At 40.2% G+C, this 24416-nt stretch overlaps 7 protein-coding genes across 8 annotated transcripts; 4 read left to right on the top strand and 3 right to left on the bottom strand.

The window, feature by feature from the left end:
• The first annotated feature begins 442 nt into the window (after positions 1-442).
• Positions 443-6097, top strand: LOC6577378 (dynamin-1-like protein). Of its 2 annotated transcripts, XM_032729319.2 has the most exons (9): positions 443-737; positions 2529-2673; positions 2733-3397; positions 3464-3915; positions 3972-4365; positions 4732-4767; positions 4981-5194; positions 5256-5467; positions 5535-6097. In XM_032729319.2, exons 1-9 carry the CDS (start codon positions 636-638, stop codon positions 5589-5591), a joined length of 2277 nt encoding a protein of 758 aa, XP_032585210.1. In that variant the 5' UTR covers positions 443-635; the 3' UTR covers positions 5592-6097. The 2 variants fall into 2 exon arrangements, with proteins under 2 accessions (XP_032585210.1, XP_002003345.1); XM_002003309.4 differs by lacking the exon at positions 4732-4767 and having other exon boundaries at positions 444-737.
• A 173-nt stretch (positions 6098-6270) lies between these two features.
• LOC6577377 (actin-related protein 2/3 complex subunit 5-A) lies at positions 6271-7103 on the bottom strand. The gene is made up of 2 exons (XM_002003308.4): positions 6798-7103; positions 6271-6737 (listed from the first exon to the last, which is right to left on the bottom strand). Exons 1-2 carry the CDS (start codon positions 7008-7010, stop codon positions 6495-6497), a joined length of 456 nt encoding a protein of 151 aa, XP_002003344.1. The 5' UTR covers positions 7011-7103; the 3' UTR covers positions 6271-6494.
• A 193-nt stretch (positions 7104-7296) lies between these two features.
• LOC6577376 (probable NADH dehydrogenase [ubiquinone] 1 alpha subcomplex subunit 12) lies at positions 7297-8012 on the top strand. Its single transcript, XM_002003307.4, has 4 exons — positions 7297-7391; positions 7461-7638; positions 7702-7786; positions 7848-8012. The coding sequence occupies exons 1-4, from the start codon at positions 7297-7299 to the stop codon at positions 7910-7912; spliced, it is 423 nt and encodes a 140-aa protein (XP_002003343.1). The 3' UTR covers positions 7913-8012.
• Positions 7973-9464, bottom strand: LOC6577375 (early boundary activity protein 2). The gene has a single exon (XM_002003306.4). The coding sequence runs from the start codon at positions 9282-9284 to the stop codon at positions 8100-8102; it is 1185 nt and encodes a 394-aa protein (XP_002003342.1). The 5' UTR covers positions 9285-9464; the 3' UTR covers positions 7973-8099.
• Positions 9465-10271: 807 nt separating this feature from the next.
• Positions 10272-12446, top strand: LOC6577374 (protein insensitive). Its single transcript, XM_002003305.4, has 3 exons — positions 10272-10518; positions 10685-10764; positions 10827-12446. Exons 1-3 carry the CDS (start codon positions 10515-10517, stop codon positions 11985-11987), a joined length of 1245 nt encoding a protein of 414 aa, XP_002003341.2. The 5' UTR covers positions 10272-10514; the 3' UTR covers positions 11988-12446.
• A 138-nt stretch (positions 12447-12584) lies between these two features.
• LOC6577373 lies at positions 12585-14589 on the top strand. The gene is made up of 4 exons (XM_002003304.4): positions 12585-13047; positions 13430-13620; positions 13681-13795; positions 13853-14589. The coding sequence occupies exons 1-4, from the start codon at positions 12992-12994 to the stop codon at positions 14412-14414; spliced, it is 924 nt and encodes a 307-aa protein (XP_002003340.3). The 5' UTR covers positions 12585-12991; the 3' UTR covers positions 14415-14589.
• Positions 14590-16125: 1536 nt separating this feature from the next.
• On the bottom strand, positions 16126-16840 carry LOC6577372 (NADH dehydrogenase [ubiquinone] iron-sulfur protein 6, mitochondrial). The gene is made up of 3 exons (XM_032729320.2): positions 16610-16840; positions 16346-16522; positions 16126-16283 (listed from the first exon to the last, which is right to left on the bottom strand). Exons 1-3 carry the CDS (start codon positions 16739-16741, stop codon positions 16218-16220), a joined length of 375 nt encoding a protein of 124 aa, XP_032585211.1. The 5' UTR covers positions 16742-16840; the 3' UTR covers positions 16126-16217.
• Between the last annotated feature and the right edge of the window lie 7576 nt (positions 16841-24416).

The following is a 24416-nucleotide window of genomic DNA, read 5'->3' as shown; positions in this document are numbered from 1 at the left end:
AAAGCAAGCTGCAACTTTCAGCACTCCAATGAAATTTAATTTAGAATTACAAAAGATTTTATAAAACTAATTTCAATTTCATCATTTGAATATTTATTAAGTGTTATTTTAACCTACTTTTACAACGTCAATGATAAGATAAGCATTTCAATTTGAAAGAATTTCATAGCGCGCACTCTATATTGCAGTAAATGATGTCGATTACTTGTTGAAGCGCGCGCAATTCAAACAGTGCTGTAAAATGTGAGAGTACCACCACCAAACACATATAATGTGACATGTACGTTCAAAACTAGATTAATATCAAAATTTGTATATATTTATTATTTACTTTTCATCAAAATGAATATCGAATTAAATTTGCAAGCTATACTGCACTATTTTGAGTTTATCGGTGTTGCTTACGAGTGAAATACACACGAACTTATTTCATTGATCTGGCAGCACTCACAGGGGGTCAACGCTTGTTCAGCCCTGTCAAAATTTGCAAAAAGTTTTTACCACACACTCGCGTCAATCAAATCCCCAACAACGCGTAGTATTAATGTGTTAGAATTTAAATAGGCAAATTATTGTGCAAATTGTGACAGAGAGCGAGCTAAAACGTGCGTACACTACTGCCAGCTGACTGAAAAATGGAAGCGCTTATTCCAGTTATCAACAAATTGCAAGATGTCTTCAACACCGTCGGCTCTGACTCAATACAATTGCCGCAAATTGTTGTACTCGGCAGTCAGGTAAGACGGAACAGCAATCAGCCGAACAACTGGGAGCGCCCAAATGAAAGCGCATATTGAATAATGTTTGAGCAACTGCGACAGCTGACCAAAAATGGAGCTGTTCAGCATTTTGCACGCACGCCAAATACTATTTGGCATATTTCCATTATATAACGGGGCTCTTGTTTGACCCACGCCGATGCCGGCACGTAATAACGAATTGTTTTCAATTGCTTCAAATGGACATTGTGTCATTATGTCTTTGATATTTTTTATATAATTTAAGTGCAACCGCAGCTGGTTATGCTCCTATACATATGAAAAATCGATATTGTGCACAGTAAATGGAACAAAAGCAGCTGCTGTGATACATTCCAATACAAAAACAACAAACAGACACACACATACATGACGCACAACCACAGAACACTCATACATACAGTTTCAATTTGTTGATTTTCAGAATCGGTTGAAAGCTGTATGTAATTAAAGCTTAATTGCCTTATTAAAGTTTACACTGATTCTATATCTACCCTCGTACTAAATCGAATATTAATTAAACCCTGTCGCATATTTCAGCCAAAACAGTTGTAATAGGATTACATTACATTATATTCCATGCTCCCGTATTTTAAAGCCGACCTTTGATTTGAGTAAGAGAATTTATTTAGGAATTTCTTGCAAGCCCTTCGTTTGACTTACATATGTTTAGATTTTTAGATCTGATTGTAGATCGATTTATTTGTAATTTAATGTTACAATATAATTCAGATTTCTTGCAATATACAATATCTTATATTGTCTATACTGCTTTTAAATAGATCAGTTGTATTCCACAAAAACCTTTGATTAAGTGGGTTTCAGTTTCCTTATGCACATAAACAAGAATTATAATAATATAAATGATATTTTTATTTTATTTATTTATTTAAAGATATTAACAAAAGTAGAGTCAACTAAAACTATAATTGAATAGCCTACAAAAAGTACAGAAAATTATTACAATATATATTTAACAAAAAAATATACATATATATATATATATATATATATATATATATATATATATATATATATATATATATATATATATATATATATATATATATATATATATATATATATATATATTTACCAAAAATTACATTTATTTTTTATATGCATAAATTATATTATTATTTTTATTTTTGAGCAAAAATGGAAAAAAAAATATTATAATATTATTTATTATATAAAACCCCAAACTGACTTGTAAAGTCAGTACTTTTCCAAAGACTGTTGTAAAAAATAATAATAATAATAATGTAATGTAATGTAAAAAATAAAAAATAATAATAATAATTTTAAAAAATATCAAAGGGTCATCGTCGGTTTATATGAAAAAGCGAAAGAAAGGGAGATGCTACAACAGCTGACTAAATTCAACAATGCCTAAATTATTTAAAGTAATAAAAGTCGTACGCCTAATTCTGAATGTAAGCAGATACCGCGACATTTGTATTTATGGGCAACACCCCGTGTGAATTTAGACTTAAACAAAGAAGATTATTTCGATCCCTTCAGTTCTGCTTAAATAATATCCACTCAAAATCTATGACTTTTTCTGACAGTAAGTAATGTCTATATGTAACTCCACTACGGCACATGTCTAGCTCGAGTGCTCAGCGTGTATAGATTGCAGATAAGAATGTGTGTGTGTGGGCTAATCGGAGCACTGGCTTCCTGGCTGCAATAGTAGATATAATATATAAGAATAGGCAGATTATATACACTCTTACAAACTTAATCGTTTTCTGTGTTCGATTGCAGAGTTCAGGCAAAAGTTCTGTCATCGAGAGCGTAGTGGGACGCTCGTTTCTGCCACGAGGCACAGGCATTGTGACGCGTCGTCCGCTGGTGCTGCAACTGATTTACTGTCCACTCGAAGATCGCGAGCATCGCTCAGCAGAGAATGGTGAGAGGAAGTCTACTAATATTATGCAAAATATTTAAAGTATGATTTCTTTCTTTTAGGCACTGTCAATGCAGAAGAATGGGGACGCTTTCTGCACACAAAGAAATGCTTCACGGACTTCAATGAAATCCGCCACGAGATCGAGAACGAAACGGAGCGAGTGGCGGGCAACAACAAGGGCATCTGTCCGGAGCCCATTAATCTAAAGATATTCTCGACACGCGTCGTCAACCTGACCCTGGTCGATTTGCCAGGCATTACCAAAGTGCCCGTCGGGGATCAACCCGAGGATATTGAAGCCCAGATTAAGGATTTGGTTGTCAAATATATTGAGAATCCCAATTCGATCATTTTGGCCGTGACGGCGGCCAATACTGACATGGCGACCAGCGAGGCGCTCAAGCTGGCCAAGGATGTGGATCCTGATGGCAGGCGCACACTGGCCGTGGTCACTAAACTGGATCTCATGGATGCCGGCACCGATGCCATTGATATTCTCTGCGGACGTGTCATACCAGTCAAACTTGGCATCATTGGTGTGATGAATCGATCGCAACAGGACATCATCGATAAAAAGGACATTGATGAGCAAATGAAGGACGAGGCGGCTTTCCTGCAGCGCAAGTATCCCACATTGGCCACACGCAACGGCACACCCTACCTGGCCAAGACGCTGAATCGGCTGCTGATGCATCACATACGCGACTGCCTGCCCGATCTTAAGGTGCAACTCAATTATTATTATTCCATATTCTAGTTTTAATATATATAGTTTATAACTATACTCTAGACACGTGTTAACATAATGTCCACACAATTCCAATCGCTGCTGAATTCCTACGGCGAGGACGTGTCGGACAAGAGCCAGACGTTGTTGCACATCATAACGAAGTTCTCCAGCGCCTACTGCTCCACGATTGAGGGCACCGCGCGGAATATCGAGACGACAGAGCTGTGCGGCGGCGCGCGCCTCTGTTACATCTTTCATGAGATCTTTGGGCGCACACTGGACTCGATACACCCGCTGGCAGGCTTGACCAAAATGGACATCCTGACAGCCATACGCAATGCAACGGGTCCGAGGCCGGCGCTGTTTGTGCCCGAGGTCTCATTCGAGCTGCTGGTAAAGCGGCAAATCCGACGCCTAGAGGAGCCTTCGCTGCGCTGCGTAGAGCTCATACACGAGGAGATGCAGCGCATTGTGCAGCACTGCGGCAACGAGGTGCAACAGGAGATGCTGCGGTAGGCTAAGTGAATTACCCAAGCGCACAATTTTCTCATGCTCTTCTGCATTGCAGTTTCCCCAAGCTACACGAAAAGATTGTTGATGTGGTGACGCAGCTGTTGCGTTGTCGTCTGCCCGCCACCAATGTCATGGTCGAGAACATTGTGGCCATCGAACTGGCGTACATCAATACCAAACATCCCGACTTCCACAAGGAAGCCGCACTGGTGCCCAGCCTACTTAAGACCGACAGTGATCCCTTCGTACAGTCGCGCCGAACGAATACGCCACGTAATACAATGTCGCCGCAGGTCTCCTCCCACAATTCGATGTCGCAGAGCCAACAACCGTCACAACAACTGCTGCAGACACAACAGCAACAGCAGCAGCAACAACAACAACAGCAGCAGCAACAACAACAGCAGCAGCAGCAACAACAGCAGCAAAATGATGCACATGAGCAACAGGTAGAGATTATAGTAATATATGGCATATAGGATAATTAACTGAAGAGATTATGTATATGTGATTAATTAGCTAAAGCTTTAGACTATAATCAAGAGGGGGCCATTTATTTAAAGTATTTTATAACTTTCAACTTTCAAGCTAAAATATTTTAATTATGCATGAAAAAATATCAGATAGATTTCTTTACCAAAATCGAATAGAAACTCCCTCTCTTACAAAATGAAACTGTCTAAGATAAGATAATCATATCGCATATTTGTATATATCAACAAATTTATTCATATTTTATATAAATCTACCAATTCGGCTTCACTGTTATCACATCAGTTAGGTAATATAAGATTTTTAAATTTTTATATTCATAGATTTCTACAACGTTTTATGGGCTGCTTTTGTCAAGGGTATGTAAGCGTCGGTGTGAATGCTTCCCTTGTGTTACAGTTATAAAAAATATTTATATTTGAGTAATGCAATCATTTCAAACTCTTTAATTCCAAATATCTATCATCTTAACTTAAGCACGCCACAACTGCAGCCCCTAGACATCAACTGGCTAACATTTCAACAAATATTCAAAATTGCATACGCTAATATTAACTGCTCCTATTTTACAGAATCACAACGGCGATAACTCAGCGGGCTCTTGGCTGTCAAATATTTTACCACCCGCGCCCAATCGTCCCGATAGCATTGAGAACTCGGCTAGCAATACGCCAGTGCATAATAATATAACTCCACTGAAGCCGGTAAATCTGCTGCCCGATGTGCCGCAGATGGCTAATCCCCGCCGACTCACTGACAAGGAGCAAAGGGATTGCGATGTGATTGGTTCGTTTGATCTCCGAATAATCTTTCCCTCTCATTAGCTGATATTTTACCTACCCTACAGAGCGGCTGATTAAATCTTACTTCTATATTGTGCGCAAATCCATACAAGACTCTGTACCAAAGGCGATTATGCACTTTTTGGTTAACTACGTTAAGGACAACCTTCAGAGTGAGCTAGTCACACACTTGTATAAGTCGGATAAGGCTGAAACACTTCTCAACGAGTCGGATCACATTGCAGTGCGCCGAAAAGAGGCGGCGGATATGTTGAAGGTGATTTTACAACTACTGTTAAATTGAGATTGTTTATTAATTTGCTGATATTCAATCTATTTTGCAGGCGCTCACTCGTGCGAATCATATTATAAGCGAAATACGAGAGACTCACATGTGGTAGAGAGTGCCTCGACCAGAGATAGATGAAGATGACAGTGGAGCCCGTTGCGGCTGGGAGGCATAATCCCAAGAAATTATAACGCACTATTTATTGAAAAAGCAACAACTGCAGATACAGCTATAGCTACTATCAAAAACAGAAGTTCTCCGCTTTGTTGAATGTTTCCCCAGAACATTAGCACATTTCATTCATAGCATCAAGTTCTGAATACGGGCTAAGAAACCAGACCATATTATATAATAGATTTAAGTATATACACTTTTCAAACATTTCTCTTTGTTTTCTTATTGCTGCATTTGAAGAATCGTAGAGTCAGCATAGAATATCCAAGGCATTTGCTAGCATTTCTCCTTCATCAGCTTTATTGAGACCCATTTGACCATTTTGCATGTGAGATGATGATGCGTTCGGCTGTCGCCGTGATCGATTTGTTTTAAGTTAATGAAAGCACCTATTACTTTTTTGAATAGTCAAATAAAATCAGAAACAGTTGATTAAATAATTAACTAAATTTGTACTTTTTAAATCATTGAGCGAGTGACGAACAATCGCAGTTAAGTTTGATTGGATTGTGCCACCAAATATTTGTGTTCAAGTTAATTCAAGTTTGAATCATATTTTTATTTACGTTTTATCCTTGATTCCCCTGGCTTACGAGCTAGAGGAATACACTAGGCAGTTTTGTAATAAAAACTTTAATACTTGAATACGAGTTAAAATCTAATTTGGAAAACTTTTGTCTTTGTTATTGCGGCAAAATGAAACTAGCGCTCGGGCTCCGGCTCGGGTGTTTACAACGGTTTCTCAAGTGGAATTTCCTTGGCAGAAGAAACTACAACAGTTATGACTAATTTATATATTTGTTGGTTTGTGGTTGCTTGTCCCTGTAACAATGTTTCCTCATTAAGCACGGTTCGTGTCCGAGAGCACGCGTACGATGCAGCCAACGCCGCCCTTGGCGAACGCCTTCTCGTGCCACTGCAGCAGGTGCCCGCTGGAGCCCTCGGAGGGTGTTTCAAACCCTCGATATATATACTTCATGAGCACGTCGATCAGATCATTCTGTTCCACCGAATCGATGGCTTGATCGATTTGCGTTGACTTGATTGATAACAGCACGCGCAACGTTATGTTCAGGGCGTTGTCCTGCAATGAGTATTATGTGATAAGCACTTGCTATGTTTCATTTGACGCAATGCTCTCTACCTTGACATTTTGGTTCTTACAACGTAGGGGGGCGTTCTGAAGCGCACTGAGCAGCGCCTCGACACCTTTGCCTTTTGTTAGCAGCGATGTGATTTCGTTCTCATCTGGGCCAACTGCGGCGCTGTCGACGCCGTCGTCCTCCCGAAAATTATCCTCGTTGTACTGATCTACATCAATTTTCCGAAACGCATTGCTCGATGTATTTTTAGCCATCTTATTGACAGAGAACTGTAGATTTTTTACTTCTTTTTTTATCCAGTGCAATGAATCACGAAACACCAAATCGCCGAACAGATGTAGATGCAGGGCTGCCAAATCTGAAATGAAAATACAAAATATTGTGAGCTGTTTGGCAACACCGGGTGAAAATGTGTGCAGCCCTGGCAGCACAACAATAACATAGAGATTTCAACGTAGTGGCAACTTTGCTTTGCTTCACGTAAGTTTTTCCATCACAAATCTAGCAAATTATTAATATTTATTTCAAACAGCGAGTAGAATGGCAAAATTTCTAGGTATTAACCGCCTAGGCAGACTGTTCCAGGCAATACGCGAAGCCGGCGGACTTAAACAGGCCTATTTAAAGCTATACAGGTAAGAATATGCGCATCGCTCTCTTATATAAGTTGCAAAATTCTGAAATTCCAATTTGTATACAAACAGAAATGATGACCTAAAGACGGGCAAACTAATTGGCATTGATAAGTACGGAAACAGGTACTTTGAGAATCCCTACTATTTCTATGGCAGAAACCGTTGGGTGGAGTACTCGCCTCATGTGAACATGGACTACGATGGCTCTCAAATACCCGCCGAGTGGTACGGTTGGATGCACTACAAGGTGGGCTCGCTGTTTGTGGAATTGTTAATTATAAGATATAAGTTTTGTATTATTTGTCTGTAGACCGATTTACCACCCATTCGCGATGGCTGCCGACCCAAACACAAGTGGATTGCGGATCACAGCGAGAATCTGTCTGGCACCAAGGGTAATTCTGAAAATTGAATGAATCTTCGTTCCAAACACTAACATTTAACGTATTATTACAGAGGCATATATGCCATACAGCACAACGCCTCCCAAGGTAGAGGCTTGGAATCCTAACAAGAAGTAAACTACGATTCACTAGGTTATTGTTATACGAGAATAGGAGGAAGGCTGTGGCAGGCATGGCTCCAATAAAATTTGCTTTTAGTTGAGCATCTTTATTCGCATTAGAAAGTCTTTATGATTATTAAGATTCTTAAAGCTATGGCTGGATCATATCCATATCATATATATATATCGATATTATCTTTCATTTACTCGTCTATGACGTTGTCCTTGAGCGCCTTCTTGGCGCGTCGCTTGTATTTCTTAGCCGTATCGGCACACTTTGTGGTAATGGTGGCTCTGATGTGCCGCTCCTTGCAGCCGGTGCGATTGCGCACACTGACAACGATATCGTCGACTCGATTCTGATCCAGCATCTTCTTTGCTGGACGCTCACGTCCATAGAACGCGGGCGACGGCTTGCCGGTCAGCGTGTGCGTGGCCAGTTCATCGTTGCTGAAGACGACGCCCAGCAGGCAGCGTGTCGCGACGGGCGCACTTGTCCAGAAGACCTGGCCATAGGCCTTGGCATCGATGCGCGTGCCATTGGGGCCCAGCACATACTCCGTGCTGCCGTTGGGCAGTAACACGCGTTGCGGATAATGCGAGAGAGCCGTCACGTTCTCTGACTCCTGATGAGATTCGCTTGAGCTGCTCGACATGTGGCGCGCTCGTTTCATGGGTGGCGGTGGAGCTTCATCGTGCTCGACCTCCGGCCTCGGCTCCGGCTCGTTGCCATCGTAGCGTCGATTCAACGTCTGGAGCACGCTAGTCAGACGATCAAAGAGCTGCGTATAATGATGTTGACTTTTGCTGATCTTCGCCACACCCTCCTTGAACGACGGCTCGACGGGCGGCAGAGGTTCAACGTCGTTTTTGGGTTTTCGTGAACAGGGAGCTGACATGGACACCACCTGAACGTTGATGACACGTCGCTCCTGTGGCTCCTTCTTGGGCACCAACAATGGTCGAATAGCGGGCAACCGAAGCTGGCCGAGTGGACGCGGTCTCACACTCTGTTTGCGCATCAAACTTTGCTGCTTGATGAGCTCATAGTTGATATACTTCTCAATGTCCATTCCGGGAGCCCCACTCTGCTGGTAATTAAAATTAACGGGCGCTGGAGTCAGCAATGTGTAATAGTAGGGCACCAGATTCGGTGCGAATTGACTCAAAAGCTGTTGATATGCGAACGAATAGGGCGCAGGTGCAAATGGCGCAATTGGCAAATTATTTGGCTGAATATTCAGCTGATTTATAGGCGTATTCAAATTTGTGTAAGCTGCTGCTCGAGCTTGGTCTATCCACGACTCCGGACTGTCTTGAACTGGCATACGATACGGTTCGACGTTGCCATTTTTATATTCAAAATTTATATTGTGAAAATTCTGCATGTTTGATCCCTTGTGCGGCAGGTAGCAACAGGTAAGACGGAAGGTGTGCGCAGCTGCAAAGGTTTTTCCTTGCAAAAAAATTTTTGTATTACACTAAAGTACGAATTCTGGCCTTGAAAACTCCTTTACAATCGGCAAGATTTTATGATCCAGGATTAACAGTTATTTTCAGTTTGACAGATGGCCAATAGAGTTACCAGAGCACGAAAGCGAATTTTATTGGGAGTGGGAAATTCACTTTGGCAATTGCATCCTTTACGAAAAGTGTTTTTCAAACAAAAAATTTTCTTAGAAATTAATGAGATTCAAATTCCGGCTTTAGATTGTGTTATATTTGCTATCTATCTAAAAATTAGGTATATTGTAATATTGTCCTTTCTCTATATAATATATTCAAAAATCCATATAAAACTTTATTAGCAAAACCCAATTGCATTTACACCAACCAAAAAATTGAGTTTTTGTCAGGCATTCTTCGCATTTCAACCCAACCGTGAAATTCGACCTCAAAAATCAGCTATACAAAAAATGCAGCGTCTTCAAGGATTTCCTTGGAAAAACATACAGACTTTTGCGAATTCAGTTTACAGGCGTTACACAAAAAGAGCGCAACAATGGACTCATTCTACCTGGCAAGAAGATTCTACTTAAGAAATTCCATTATACTTCATGCTCTAATGGCTGTAACATCTGCAGCCATTAGGGATGTTTTTCCTTTTTATTCCGATCAGAGAGCCGTTGATGTATAGGAAACTTATTTTTATAGCTGACAACTGGTCCCATTGCGCTCTATAGAAAAAAAACCGGTTTGGCCAAGCGACTACTTGCAGCTTATATATATAATATAGTTATAATCAATTTTGTATTGTTATATGCAAATCTAATCATCATTGCTCTACATTAATTTGCTGTTAATTTTCAGTGGAAACGCTGACATTTGCGCAAACGCAGAAGCTGGCAACTCTGTTTGCCTTCAAAATACGATTCTTGTTCCCGCGCGAACGGTATGCATGCAGCGTGGTGCAGGCAGGCATAAAAAGTAGAAGAGAGAAAGGATCAAAAATAAAACTTGCTCGCACGCCAGTTGGGATATAGAACAGTAGAAAGTCCCATTCCAGAGAGCACGCACGCGGAGAACAAATTCGAATACCTGAACTACTAGAAACCAAGCACACACACATACTAACACATTTATACGTACTCTACAGCTGTATTGGTGACCCAGGTAGCATGTGTAAGTAGTTGGAATGCATTGTGCCAAATAGTTTAAACTACCCCTCTGTGTCTCGCTCTCTCTCTCATTCTCTCGCTCTCTGGCCATGGATGTGCATGCATTTTGGTGTTTTATTTTGCGCGCGTTGCTTGCTATTCTGCCGCCAATTTCGTTGGATTTTGTATAGCGCTTCGCACAGTAGACGCTCAGCCTGCAAGACGCACACAACGCAGGACAGCAAACAGGATCGCCAGAATGGATCCACAAGTAAGTTGGCCTAAAGACAATGCAACTGCATCATAGTCGACATAATATATTATTTTGTTTAGATATTGTCTGCTAATGGCTCGAATTTCATAAATGTGCGCGACGATTCGCATTGGCACGGCCGAGCAGATCAGCCGATGCTGCTCACTGCCTGGACACAGACAACCAGCGAGGACTTTGGCCTGCTGCGCACCCTCGACGTCGATCCCCATGTGGAGGCCGAGAATCGCGCCCTGCGCGAAAAGGTACGCTATTTGGAGAGCAAGCTGCAAGAGCACACGGATCTGTTGTCCCAAATCCATGCGACATCGGCGCGCATGCAACAGGCCACGGCCACAGCTACGTCGCCGCCCGCACATCAGCCCCAGATCTTAACGCCGCCCAGTTCGGTGATCTGTGCGCCCAGCTCGGCTCAGCCGCAGCGCAGCGAGGTGATTGACTATAAGATCATAGCGGCCGCTGGCGCCGATTGCAACGATGCGGATGCCATTGAGATACGTTTGGCCGCTGAGAGCCTGAACAGCCTGAGCACCTCTGCCGACTCGGATCGTCTGGAGATTTGCCTGGGCAGCGAGGATCAGCAGCAGCAGCAGCATCAGCAGCCACTGCAACAGCATCAGATCAAGCGCGAGTCCTCGACACCGCTGCAGCTGATCAAACGCCGCAAGCTGGAGCTGCAGGAGTGCCAAAACAACATGGCTGCACCACAGCCTCACCCTCAGCCCCTGCAGCAGCAGCAGCAACACCTGCACAATATGCAATACAAGCTGCCGGCACGCAAAAGCAACGGCAATTTGAATACATCTGCGGGCGAGTGGAAGCCGGAGTTTAAGACACTACAACAGAAGGCGGACAATGTGATGGTCTCTATTGGGCCGAACAACACCTGTGTGCCGGCCAGCGTCTTTGAGAACATCAATTGGTCCGTCTCCTCGCTGGCCACACGCAAATTGCTGGTGGCAATCTTTGATCGCGAAACCCTGGCCACCCACTCGATGACCGGGAAGCCGTCGCCGGCGTTCAAGGACCAGCAGAAGCCGTTAAAGCAAATGCTCGATCCACTCAAGATCCAGGACATCATCTTTGCGGTCACCCGCAAATCGAATGCCAGCGAGAAGGAGGTGCGCAATGCCATCACCACCAAATGCGCCGACGAGAACAAAATGATGAAGATTCAGAAGGGGAAACGCTGCAGCGTCGGCGACAAGGAGAATATGGCTTAGAGTTTTAAATTACTTTGACTTAGTGTATGTAACCTTAAGAGGGGCACCCAACTAGTACCAAAACAAAAAACAAAAACAAAGAAGAGAAAAGACAGTCTGGCTGCTGAGAGTTCAACAAACAATCAAGGGGAAGAGATGAAACGGGAAGCAACAGCAACTTTATAATTTGTACAAATCAATACAAATGAAGATCTCGCAGTTTGTAAATGCGGTTTAAGCATAACCACTAAATTAAATACCAACTAACAAATCCGTATAAGCAAACTAACACACAAACTAACAGCTTGCAGGAGGCCAAGTAGAAGGGCTTTCAAATTGGCACCATTAGAGAGCAAAAAATCTCTATATAAAAACAATTTGTCAGTGTTTCTATGCCTCTTGCATCACATTCTCGAAGTATTAAAAAAAAATAACTAGTTAGATTTAGAGAAAAAAGTTGAATAAATTATTGTAACCAAATAGAATTTAGTTGTTTACTCAACACCTAATCCAAAATTTCTAGCAGGGAGAGAATTTCAAATCAGCCCGCCATGTTCTGATTCCAGTATGTACACATTCATGCAGTGAACGTTTCGCTTCCATTTCGTGACGCAACACGCTCATACACACAAACACGACTGTTCGTATGTGTGTGTGTGTGTGTGCGTGCTGTGTTGGACAGCTGAAACGAAACGCTCACCGCTACTTGCTCCGCTCAGCTGTTCGATAATCGAGCAATTTCTGTCCGTCGTGGTGGTGTTTAAGAGATACTCGAAGAAAATTGTGTGCACACAACTGAACGATATTAGAAGGAAAAACTACAGCAACTATAAAATCATATATATATTTAACAAGTTTGCTAAGTCAATTGTTATTTGCGTCATTTTGGTTCTTTTAGTTTTTTCTTTCTCGACAACAAATTAACAACGTTTGCGTTGCTGGCTTCCCATAAAAAGGATAAGCCCTAAGCATTTTCTGGGTAGTTTATTAACAAGAAAACAAACAAGTAAAGGCAACAACGCGCCATGGACATACTGAAGAAAATGTTCCAATCGGAATTCGAGCAGCAGCCGGAGTCAGAGTAAGTTATTTTTAATTCGATTGATTTGCTTCAATTGCGGCTTTTTTCAATGAAATGGATCGATAAACCAGGCACCTGCTATGATAGATACACTTTTTACCAGGATACCACACAGGCGCAAATGTGTGCACGGCCTGTATTTATGTGCATGAGTGTGTGCGTGTGTGTGGGTTTGCATAACTGTGCGCGTGTGTGTGTGTGTGCGGAGGCTGCGTATTGAAGTGAACTTCCTGCGGGCTTTGCTGGGGTTGCATTTGATGTCACTGTGTGTGTGTGTGCGGGTGTCGTAACTCTTTACACGAGTGTGTGTGTGTGTGTGTTTGTGTATATGAGTCTCTGTGCACCTTTTGCCTTTGTGATTAAGCCGCCTACGCTTTTGCAGTGCTTCCGCATCCGCCTCCAACAAGGATGAGTTTCGCAAGCCGCAATGGTTCGAGGAGGCTGAAACGGATGACGAACTGTTCGATGACGATCGCAAGTTTGCTTTTCAGGTCTTCACGAGTCCATTGGAGATGCAGAAGCACTTCGAGCGGCAACTGCAGCGACTGCTGGAGTCAGTGCAGGACAATGAAGGTGAGTTTATAGTGAATCCCATAATTCATCAGCTTTGAAACTCTTGCCTTTCCCCAATAGAGGTTGGGCTAGAGCGTAATTTGAGGGAGGATTTCTTAAAGCCGGGTTTCGAAAGCAAAATACTTAAGGAGTTTCAGAAGAAGCATAACGCGCTAGACACCGATCTGGATGGAGAGTAGGTGGATAATATATAAGCTAATTTATATATTTATGTTTCCTTTGGTGTTTCCAGAATCTATCCCGATCAGTTGTACTCGCTGATACAGGGCCTGAATCCGGAGGAGGGCCACGACAACATTTTGCCCTCCAATCAGCGTGGCTTGCGCCGGGCCGCGCCTCGTCCCAAGCTCTCGGACGAGGAGCTCATCATGGGCCGCATCCATGGCACTCTCAATGCCGATGGCGAAACGAAGCCGGCTGTGATGCTGCCGTCACGTCCGCCGCCGAACGCCAAGCCGAACATTATGACGCCCATGACACCGTTTGGCGGCGTATTCGATGGCACCTATCAGGGCCCGAAGATGTTTAGCCAGAGCGTCATGACCAAGACGGTGCGCAAGCCCGACGGCACCTATGAGACCACCAAGGTGACCCAAGACTCGACCGGTCAGCGAACAACCACGGTCACTCGCATAGTGGATGGACGCAAGGAGACGACCGTTAAAAAGGAGGGCCCTGGCAGTGCTGGGTCGACGGCTGCTAGCGTTGGAGCTGGCGGAGATCGCAAGGCGTGCATGAGTCGCAACATATTTGTGACAAAAGAAGGCTACGCCATGCCACGGAACCTCTGGTGACCAGTGGTGAACAACTATTGCCCCAATCAAGATAAGCGAACATTGCTGCTACTACTCCAACGGCAGCAGCAGCAGCAGCAACAGTATGAAGATAAGCTAAAGCGATTCGTCGGCAACATAGTCCCACACAACATCCAAATTAGAACCTATTACATTTTAGTTTACATTCTCTTAAGTGTTTGTTGGTGTTTTAGATGAAACGCAATTGAGACAACAGATGACGACGATTCCACTGATCGTGGTCAAATACCATTGATGATTATTTGAGCAAGCGGCGAGTATCAATCGCCTTTTTGCCTCTATGTGTGCGTGTGTGTGTGTGCGTGAGCAGCGCTTCTGATGGCGCCCCACACACACACGCGCCCACACACACCAGTTCAGTTCCAGAGCACACTGCTGCCAGGAGTCCACGCACACTCTCCAGGCGCTGAGTGGGCGGCGCGTCCTCTCACGCAGGACGCGCTGCAGCAGCTGTGTGAACATGATTCTCTTCAGTTTTGGGCCAGTTCGGCTTGACTCGATCCATGGCGCACGCGGTGGGGCCGCAATGTGGCCCGCTCGACTTATTTTTGTTTATATTTGTATTCTCTTCGTGGTACTACTATCTGTGTCTCAATGGAGCGTGCAGCATCTAAAGTGCCCGTAGTAACAAAAGAAAAAAAAAAAAAAAAAAAAAAACGAAAAAATCAACAAAAATAGTCTCGCAAATGGCATGCGGAAAACAAAGCATAATTATGATCTATATAAATATATATACATTTGATTTTTGATATACTTACTATATATATGTATATTATATATATACTTATATTTGCACTCCCAATATGTTATGGTATGAACGGATCAGTTCTTATATAGTTTATACATTTATATAATTTCCTTGGCTTCTTTTTTTGATAATTATTGTTTTGCATACATATATTTATATATCAGATTTGTATATGTATACATATATAAATATATATATTTTAGTTAATAGTTTGCATACTACAAATAGACCATAATGCAAGAACGCATACATTTAACATTGTATTAGATATCATTCAAGCGAAATGTAAGTGAATAAAAGTGTTGTGCAATAAAAACAAATGCAACAAACTAGGGATCGTTTCATTCCATATGCCATATGTATGTGATGTATATGATATCTGTTTATATGATGGTGTGGGTAGTTATATAAATATCATTTGGTTTAGCATATATGTATTTATATCATATAACAGCTGGTTTGCTTATTTATTGCTATAATTACACTTGTTTTGATAGGATTTGCATCAAGGCAATAATAATGCTGCTATTCCAAATATATTTTATTATTGTTTTTAGATAACTTTAATTTACAGAGTAGTCTGAAAAGTTCTTGATGTGGAGATGAAAGAAAAGTTAAAGAATCATATTTATCTGAAATATACTATATGAAAAGTTCCTTAAGGGCTCTGTTGATGCTAGTTCCTATTATACAAGACCTTAAATAGACGTACATAGGTTGAAGTTCTGGAAAATATTTGTAATATTCAGATTCCTAAAACATAAGGATTTCGTATTATTAAAAACTCCTTTTTACTAACCTATGACAAATATGCAATATAGTGGGTCTGATCAGAGTCTTTTCCAATTGGTCTACTTTAGAAAACTGTTATACTTATCCTCCAGAAACTTGTTTCATACAATTTCCCATATTTCCGGCAACGTTCCAGTAAATACAGTTCCGTTAGCTTGGCATTTATAAGTTGTTTCGTATTTTGTATATTTATATATATTCAACTAGTAACAAGAGCTTTCTTTAAGAACCAAAGACTGATTTTAATGATGCTCCTTCTTCACGAAACGCAGGCCGCAATAGCCGCAGCTGTGATTGCCGGGTTTATCCTATAACAAGCAGATGCATATAATTATGGCACATTTAATTCACATCAATGTCTTCCATTTACCAGATTAATGTAGACTTTTGGATGGCCGAGCGGACCGTTGCCTCCGTCGCAGTAAACAACGCGCTCTTCACACTCTTTGGGTGGAATCTCGTCGATAAGCTTGATGCCCCAGTTCTCATTCACATAGCGCTTGGCATTTGTGAAGCGCACATTGCGATAGTCGTCCTTGTCGAATACCTAATGTTATTAAAGCAAAACCGAAATTAATAACAAATTTTGTTTGCGTAATCGCAAATGGAAACAGCTGAGCGCTGTGGCTCTTGCCTGGCCCGTGTGTGTGACTTTCTCGATGTCGCTGCGTGTGCTGGACCAGCGCATGCTGGCCAGCGGCATCAGCTTGTTCTGGTTGCAGCGTCCTAGGGAGCTAGCACGATTCATCAACTGTTTGCAGGCCATTTTTTGGTTTGTTTAAAACCTCTCCAAATTTGTTACTGAAATTTAGTTACGACTTAGAGATGACAGTTTGTGAACGTACCCGTTACTTGTGACAGCCACTTCAACAATCTATTACAGATGAAGCAAATCTATATCGATCGTTGTATGGCTAAATTTTAGAATATGTTATGTGCTATATTTAATTATTGTTATTGCTACTATTCCTTATAGTATTTATGTTTAAATTGTTTCTTCTTGTTTATAGCTGTCGATGTATCGATACAAATATAGTCGATATATCGATGTATTACAAACCAACCCAACTTCTTCTAGTGGCAGCCACTGTATACTGTGCAACTTTTTTCCGCCGTGTGGCAGCCTTTCAACTGCGCTGCTGCTGAAACTGTGAATATAATTTGAAATACCTTACAATGTAATATTAACTTGTATTAATTGTATATAATTTAGTATATAATTATTTATTTAAAAAATAATTGTGTTTATTAGTTTTTATAAAAATTAAGTTCAATTGGCATACATGACAGAAATATGCGATAGTGCTGCCAGATGTGTACGAAAAGTGGTGCTCGTTAAGATTCAAATTAAGAATCTCTAACGTACGTTTAGTTCGAAATTCATAAATAAAATAGCATGAAGAAAACATATAAGTTTTCCAAATAAGTTTTTTGTTTGAAAAATTTTGTTTGACGTCTTAAATAAAATAATTTGTTGTCGTTACATAAATATATATGTATATACAAAAAAAGGCTACATTTGAACTGGCTGGATACTAAAGCATATATGCATGCAGCTGACTATAACTATATGTCAAAAGCAGCTAAAATCGAACCAGAATTATTTGAATAGCAAGCAATAAATTTCTCTCCCTTTGAGCTGAGTTCCCAATTGCAGAGCTCTATCAACTGCCTGTTATGCCAGAGTTAAGGGTTGGGGGTTGTTTCATAATTTAGTTGACAATATTTATTATTATGGGCTGTCATGTAACTGGCCATGTACATGTAACTATTGCCCTTAACTATAACAACGCTAGCAGCATCCTAAGCAAACAAACGATGAGCACAGGACTAATAAAATTACATGACCAGCCAAACCCAGGCAGAGGTAGAGCCTGCCGAAGAGGGGGAGGCTGATGGCTGAAGGGTCAGCGTGCAGAGATATCCTGTTGTGTTTGATTGTGCGCCATTGTTTCAGTGCGCTGCAATTACGCAACTCGCCCCTGAAAACCTTGCAACTGACCGCTGGCCAGGCTACAGCTAACAATATATATAATTTACAGCGCTTTTGTGTAGCGAGGCGTGAATTTTTTCGACAAACTGAACTTGGTTGATTTTTGAAAAATTTTTAAACGCATTTGTTTGGCCGCGTAATTAAATGCAATTTTCCGTGTCGCTCGAAATGATTTTGCTATTTCAATTTGTCCGGCGACCGCAGCGGCTGGAGGCAGGCGCCTGGTCAGTGGCTACGGCGACTGCGCAGCTGCCAAGAAGTCAACGCGTGCGCGCAGCAGGACTCCAGCAGCAGCAGCAGCAGCGGTTGGTCCTGGGCAGTTAAAGGATATTTTTGGTTTTTGATTCATGTTTTTCGACAATTTTCACCTTTTGAGTGGCTGTTGTTGGGTTGTTTTTACAAAAAGGATTAAGCGAAAAGCATAGCGGTTGCCCTTACTCCTTTATATCCTGCATCCTTTGTCCTTAAGCAATTTAGCGTAAAACTCAGCGCCCATATATATTGTTTTTTTTTTTTTTTTTTTTTTGTATAGAATTTAGGCATTTTTATCAATTGTTTTTTTTCTATCTGGTGGTGAAAGTGACAAATTTTTTCGTTGTCTTTTTTAAGATTTATTGTCACATTGCATTCACTTTTCAAGTGGTTGAGTGGCTGTACGTTGTGTGTGGTGCATGCCACAAGGGTTGACAGTCGAGGGGCGTTTCCCAATAGATCAAAGCATCTGAGATTTATGGCACTGAAATCGAAAGAGTGTTAGGACTCATATAGCTGATATATGCCGATGTCTAAGGTAGCTAAACAGCTGTGACTTGGCTTAGGTTTAGTTGTTTGATCGAAATTTGTATTTGATTACAATATTTTATTAGTATCATAATATTTATAATATTTCATAAATTTAAAATAAATTCAATAATAAAATATAAATATTTGGAATAATATTGTTTTGCACAGTATTCAATAGAGATTCAGGAAATAATATTTGAAAATTTGTATAATTGGATGATGCTTGATATGAGGAGAATCATCGAAAGATTTTAGTTATATAAATGTAGATATTACATTAAAGTTATTTACCACCTTTTTTTTTCCCTATATCAGTAATCCGTATATATTATAAAATTTGTTGAAATTATGATAGCTTTATATACTCTCTCGCATTCTGTTTCTAAAAAAAAGCCTTTTCTGATACCATCATTGAACAATCTTATTATATTATAACTCCTACATCCACATCTTCTAGCATTACACACACACACATACAAAACTTATTTCATAAACATTTCTCTTGCTAGGCCTAGTTTCCCTTCAATCTATTCACAATTGTTCGTGTCGTGACGCTTTAATGCTAATTCACAGTGAACTCTTGTAACTCCGCATAGCAGCAATTAATTTCGTTTTCCTGCTGTTTTGGCAATCATTTAGCCAATTTCAAATAACCTTTCAAAAATAAACAACAACAGTTCCAAAATGCAATGCAACGACAGCAGCAGCAGCAGCTGCTGCTGCTCACCTGCTCACCAAGCTCACCTGTGCTTCAAGTGCCATTGGGGACGGGGGGTCCGCATGGTCAATGCCACAGCTTGTTAGCTGTCCGGGGTTCGAGCTCCACTGGCCATTGGCTATTTTCACAGTGGCAAAAAAGAAGAAAACCAAAAACGATAACAAAAAGCAACAACAATGTGGCTATACCCTGCACAGCTGTGGAATATGTGTGAAATATAGGGTATTATGAGTTTTGTTTCGAGAGTTTGTGTAACTGACAGAGGGGAGCATTATCGAAAGGAAATCTATCTCTTCCGTTGTGTTTTCACTTTGTGTTATCCTAATGTTTAATGTCTTTCTGCATATATATCTCTCTTTGTATACATATGTATCTCTGTCTCTTTTTCTGACCTCCACTCTGTGTTTCTGTCTTTCTATAATTTCGAAACTCTCTCAAACAGAGAGTCCTTCTAGATATTTGCCTCTTTCTTCCTGTCTCTGTTTCAAAATCCTGTCCTTCTCTCCCTTCCTCTTTCACTCTCTTTGTATGTCTCTGTATTTCATCTTGTTCTATTTTTGCGCTCTCTTGTGCCTCTATCTTCTGTTCAGTCTTCCGTTCTTTCTCTTCAGTCTTCCGTCATTGCATTTTTGTCTCTTTCTGTCTCTGTCTCCTTCCGTCGTCTGCTAAATGATGCTGTCAGCCTTACTCTACAGGGCATCTGCTAGTCAGTCATTTCATGTTTATTTTTTGTGTTTGTCTTACAAGTTGTTTTCTTTTTTTTTTTTTTTTTTTTTTTTTTTGTCGCTGTCCAACCGTTTTTCCGCCATTCAAAATTATTCTGGCATGAAAATTAAAAACATGTTCTCTGGAAATTCAATATGCGTGTGCACTGGACGCACCAGAAACACCAGCAGCAACAGCAACAACAACAGCAGCAACTGAGAATTGTCATTCGTTCAGTTATTCATTTGCTCACTCTGTGAGTCAAACACTCGCTGAGGCACTCACTCACTTATTCATTCGATGCACAACAAATTGCTTGCCAACAGCTTTTTTTTTTTGAAGCGACAATTTGCTGTTGTTGTTGTTGCTATTAACAATCGTGTTGCTAGCTTAATTAAAAAAATCTGCCATTGGCCATTGGCAAATGCTGAACAAGCCAAAGCGAAATTAGCCTCAAGTGCTTTTTTATGACATGCTGTGCGCCTGCGCAGCGGCATCAGCAGCAGCAGCAGCAGCAGCAGCAGCAGCAGCGGCAGAAGAGCGAGCGAGCGAGATGGCAATAATGCCCAGCCAGCTGTCTGTTTTAACGATATTCATTTATATATTTTATATATCTATGTACGTATATACATACATATATCATCGTTTAGTCATCCAACTAGAAATCGTTCCATGTTCCGCTGATTTTTATATATATTTATTTTTTTAACGTCCCTTTTTATCGAATGACCTCTGTACGGGCAGGCCTATTGACCCCCAACGGACAAGGGCCGGGTGTGCCTGTGCGTGTGCGTCGGGTGGTTCAACTCGACTTTGTTTGCTGTTTGACAATTTTTATGTTGTTTTGCTTGGCTAAGACTCAAGTGTTTGCTGTTCTGCCTGTCGGGGCGTGGCGGAGCAGGAGAGTATATTTTATGGATATTTTCCAATATTTTATGAGGATTTTTAAGTGATTTATGTATAGAACGAACAATAAATATATATATATATAGAGTAAATAGTATTTAAATGCATATTAAAAGTAATTTTACAATTTTTTTATTGCCTGATATTTTCAAGCTAAACTGCTTGTCAAAGACCTTAACCCTAAGGTTAAATATTCTGTTAAAGTTATCATTTAGCATTAGAAAACCATCTGACCGAAAAATTTGTTAATCTATTCACATCTGAAACTTTTCACACGACAATCAAACATGCAAATTTTATTTGATTTATCTTTATTCCATTTTTTTTCTATTTATCTCAAATTGACATAACTTGAATAAAGCTGCAATTTGATCAAATTTTTAAACCTATTTTCAAACATTATAAATAGCTCAAACATGCAAATTTCCTGTGATTTATATTAAAAATATTGAGATATCGAATATTTCTCTGCTTGACAAAAATTTAAATGCGCTGTCAAATTTGATTTGTTTGTGTCAGCTTCTTAATTATTGAATTCGCATTAGGTTGATTGGCTCGAGGCCTGCTTTTTTGTTCATAAATAACCAATCGACAACAAATTATTTTTTAATATTTAGATATCTCTTACTTTTACTTAGCTTGACGCTCACTTAAATATGCATTATTCAATTTATTTATTTATTTTTTATTTATTTATTTATTTTTTTTTAGCAAGTTCAGTCTTGTTGACAGCTTGTCACAATTTAACAGGCAGTTAATCGTTCTGCTTGGCGCGCTGCCTGCACTTAAAAGTTTTTTTTTGTTTGTCAAACATGATTTAGGCGTTTGATTTTTACCGCAAATGTATTATTTCTAGGTCAGCTCTGGGCAAACAATGCTTGATCATGAATATTGATGAATAGTGTACGTCAGTGTTAATAAGCATTGTTAGAAAATAGTATAAGTAAACAGTGTGAGTAAACATTGCTTATAATTAATTATTAGTTAGTTATTAGCTAGTGAAATTCTTGATGGTTCACAGTTTTATTTAATAGACTTGCTAATCTGTGTTGAGACACAGGGATAAAAACACCATTAGTATAACATGTACTAGCCAGTGTTGGTAAACCAAATGTTACGCGATTGTCAAAAAGCTGCAGTTAGCTGCAAATATTATTCAAATTGACAAATTAAATTTGTGATGATTATTTTGCTTTACAAAATTAAATTGAACAATATGGATTTCTGCAATTATTTACACTCTGGCATTTCTTCCTGCTGCTCCATTTAAAACTGTCTTCATTATATGACATCATCGAAGTTATTTATTTTTTCAATACAAAATTGTTTGCTCAATTTGATGTGTCGAACAAAAACTTTCTTTTGTGCGCTGCGCCGCATGCTGTGCAATTATGTGGAAAAGACACGCATGGTGTACACACACAGACACACGCACACATACACACACTCACTCACACACACACACACTCCATTCAGACACTCACGCACAACAAGCTTCAATAATTTGCTTTGATAGACATATCAAGTGTCCTCAGTATACATACAACATGATTATCATCATCATCATCCTCATCATATATGATGATATATAATATGAATGTTCATTAACAACAATTCGTCGTCTCTGGCGCACTTTTACCAACCGACTCAATTTGAATCATCATCAATTTCGCTGTCAATTCGTCTAGAAATGAACCCAGCTCTAGCTCCAGGTGACATTTGCGACTCGATTTTTGTCTTCAATTGAATTTCAATTTCAATGCACGTGCAAACGATTAATTTTAGTTTAATTTTCTCCTCTTTTTATGCTCTTTCCCATTTTTTATTGATAGTCCTTATCTGTGCGGCTCTGCCCTGCCTGACAGGGGCAACATTTTCCGCGCTGACATTTTCATTTTAATGTTTTTTTTTTTTTTTTTTTTTTAAATCCTGTGCGTTTTTTATTTTGCACAGGTATCCTGCGGTGCGCGTTGATTGTCTCGCTTTCAATTTCTTCAGCTCGCTTTTTTTTTACAATTTACAATTTTTGCGGTTTTGTCATTCGGCAAGCGGATGAGTGCGCCTGGCACCTGGGGTGCCTCAATAAAGCGCAGCGCGCCAATCTCCGGCAATCGCCTACCTTCACGGCGTAATTAAAGCACGATAATTGTCAGATGTGGTTTATAGAAAGGTGCGACAAAAAAAAAGGCAACGTGCCAGAGCCTGTGCGAGAAGAGAGCTGGGCAAATTGGCTTTGCGCTTCAACTTCGATAGTATGGCAATGTAAATAAATTGATTTATTTATTCTTTTCATCGGTTTTACACGTAGTGAAATTCATTTAAGCCTGAGAAGCGCGAAAGAGAGCTTATTAAATTTATTTGAGAAGATATTTAAACTTCGGACTTTAAATAAAAAATTCATATTTTTTATATATACTTGTATTTAATATTAGTTAAATATAATATAGAGCTATTTTTTAATTTTATGCTGTAGATTTAAAATTCAGATGTACACCCATAGAGTTTAAAATATTGCTAAATTTCTATTTTTATAAATTTATTAATTTTACCTAACCTAAAAGTCAAAATTTATATCATTTTATACAATTAACAAACATATTAAAAGGAATATTAATATAAATATAATATATGTATATAATTCCTTCCATATTCAAGAAAGGGTTATTCTTAGTTATTTTATTTTATTTATTATTATTTTTTTTTTAATAATAAATTCTATTTTTTATTAAATTTTTTTTTTTTTAAATAATAAATTCAATTTTTATATTCTTTTTTGGAAACAACCTCTGCCATTTGATTGTGTGCAATTTTAGATATTTCACTTAAGGCCTACGAAAAACCCTATTTCATTATCATAGGAAATCCGTTTCGGATTAGTTTCAGTTTAATGGTGAATTTTTTGCGATTTTCGCGCTTTAGCCTAACCTCAAATTGCGCATTGCAGTCGGTGCCCCGCCCACCGCAACCCTTCCCGCCCGCCACGCACATGGCGTGCAAATCCTGACAATTATGCGGGCTTTAAAACGATTGCCAAACAAGCGATGCGACGCTTGGCTCGGCTTGGCCACGTCGGGGCTGGTCTGCTGCCCGCCTCGAACTCTGCCCTTTGGCTATTTGCGTAACTCTTCTGGATGTCTACTCTGATATTAAATGGAATTGCCATGCACATTACAGTTTCACGGCTGAGCTCAGCGGCCACACCTCGACATCATCATCAGCATCATACAGCGAGCCTCAGCATCCGCCTCGAGGCCACCTTTTGACAGCAGCGGGCGAGCGAACCAACTGGAGGACGGGCGGACAGGCGGACCTTCGAGCGGTCGGTCGCGCGTCCAG

The sequence above is a fragment of the Drosophila mojavensis genome, unplaced genomic scaffold (assembly GCF_018153725.1).
Source record: "Drosophila mojavensis isolate 15081-1352.22 unplaced genomic scaffold, ASM1815372v1 contig_36, whole genome shotgun sequence".
NCBI classification, from domain to species: domain Eukaryota; kingdom Metazoa; phylum Arthropoda; class Insecta; order Diptera; family Drosophilidae; genus Drosophila; species Drosophila mojavensis.
This window is presented reverse-complemented; position numbering and strand designations above follow the sequence as displayed.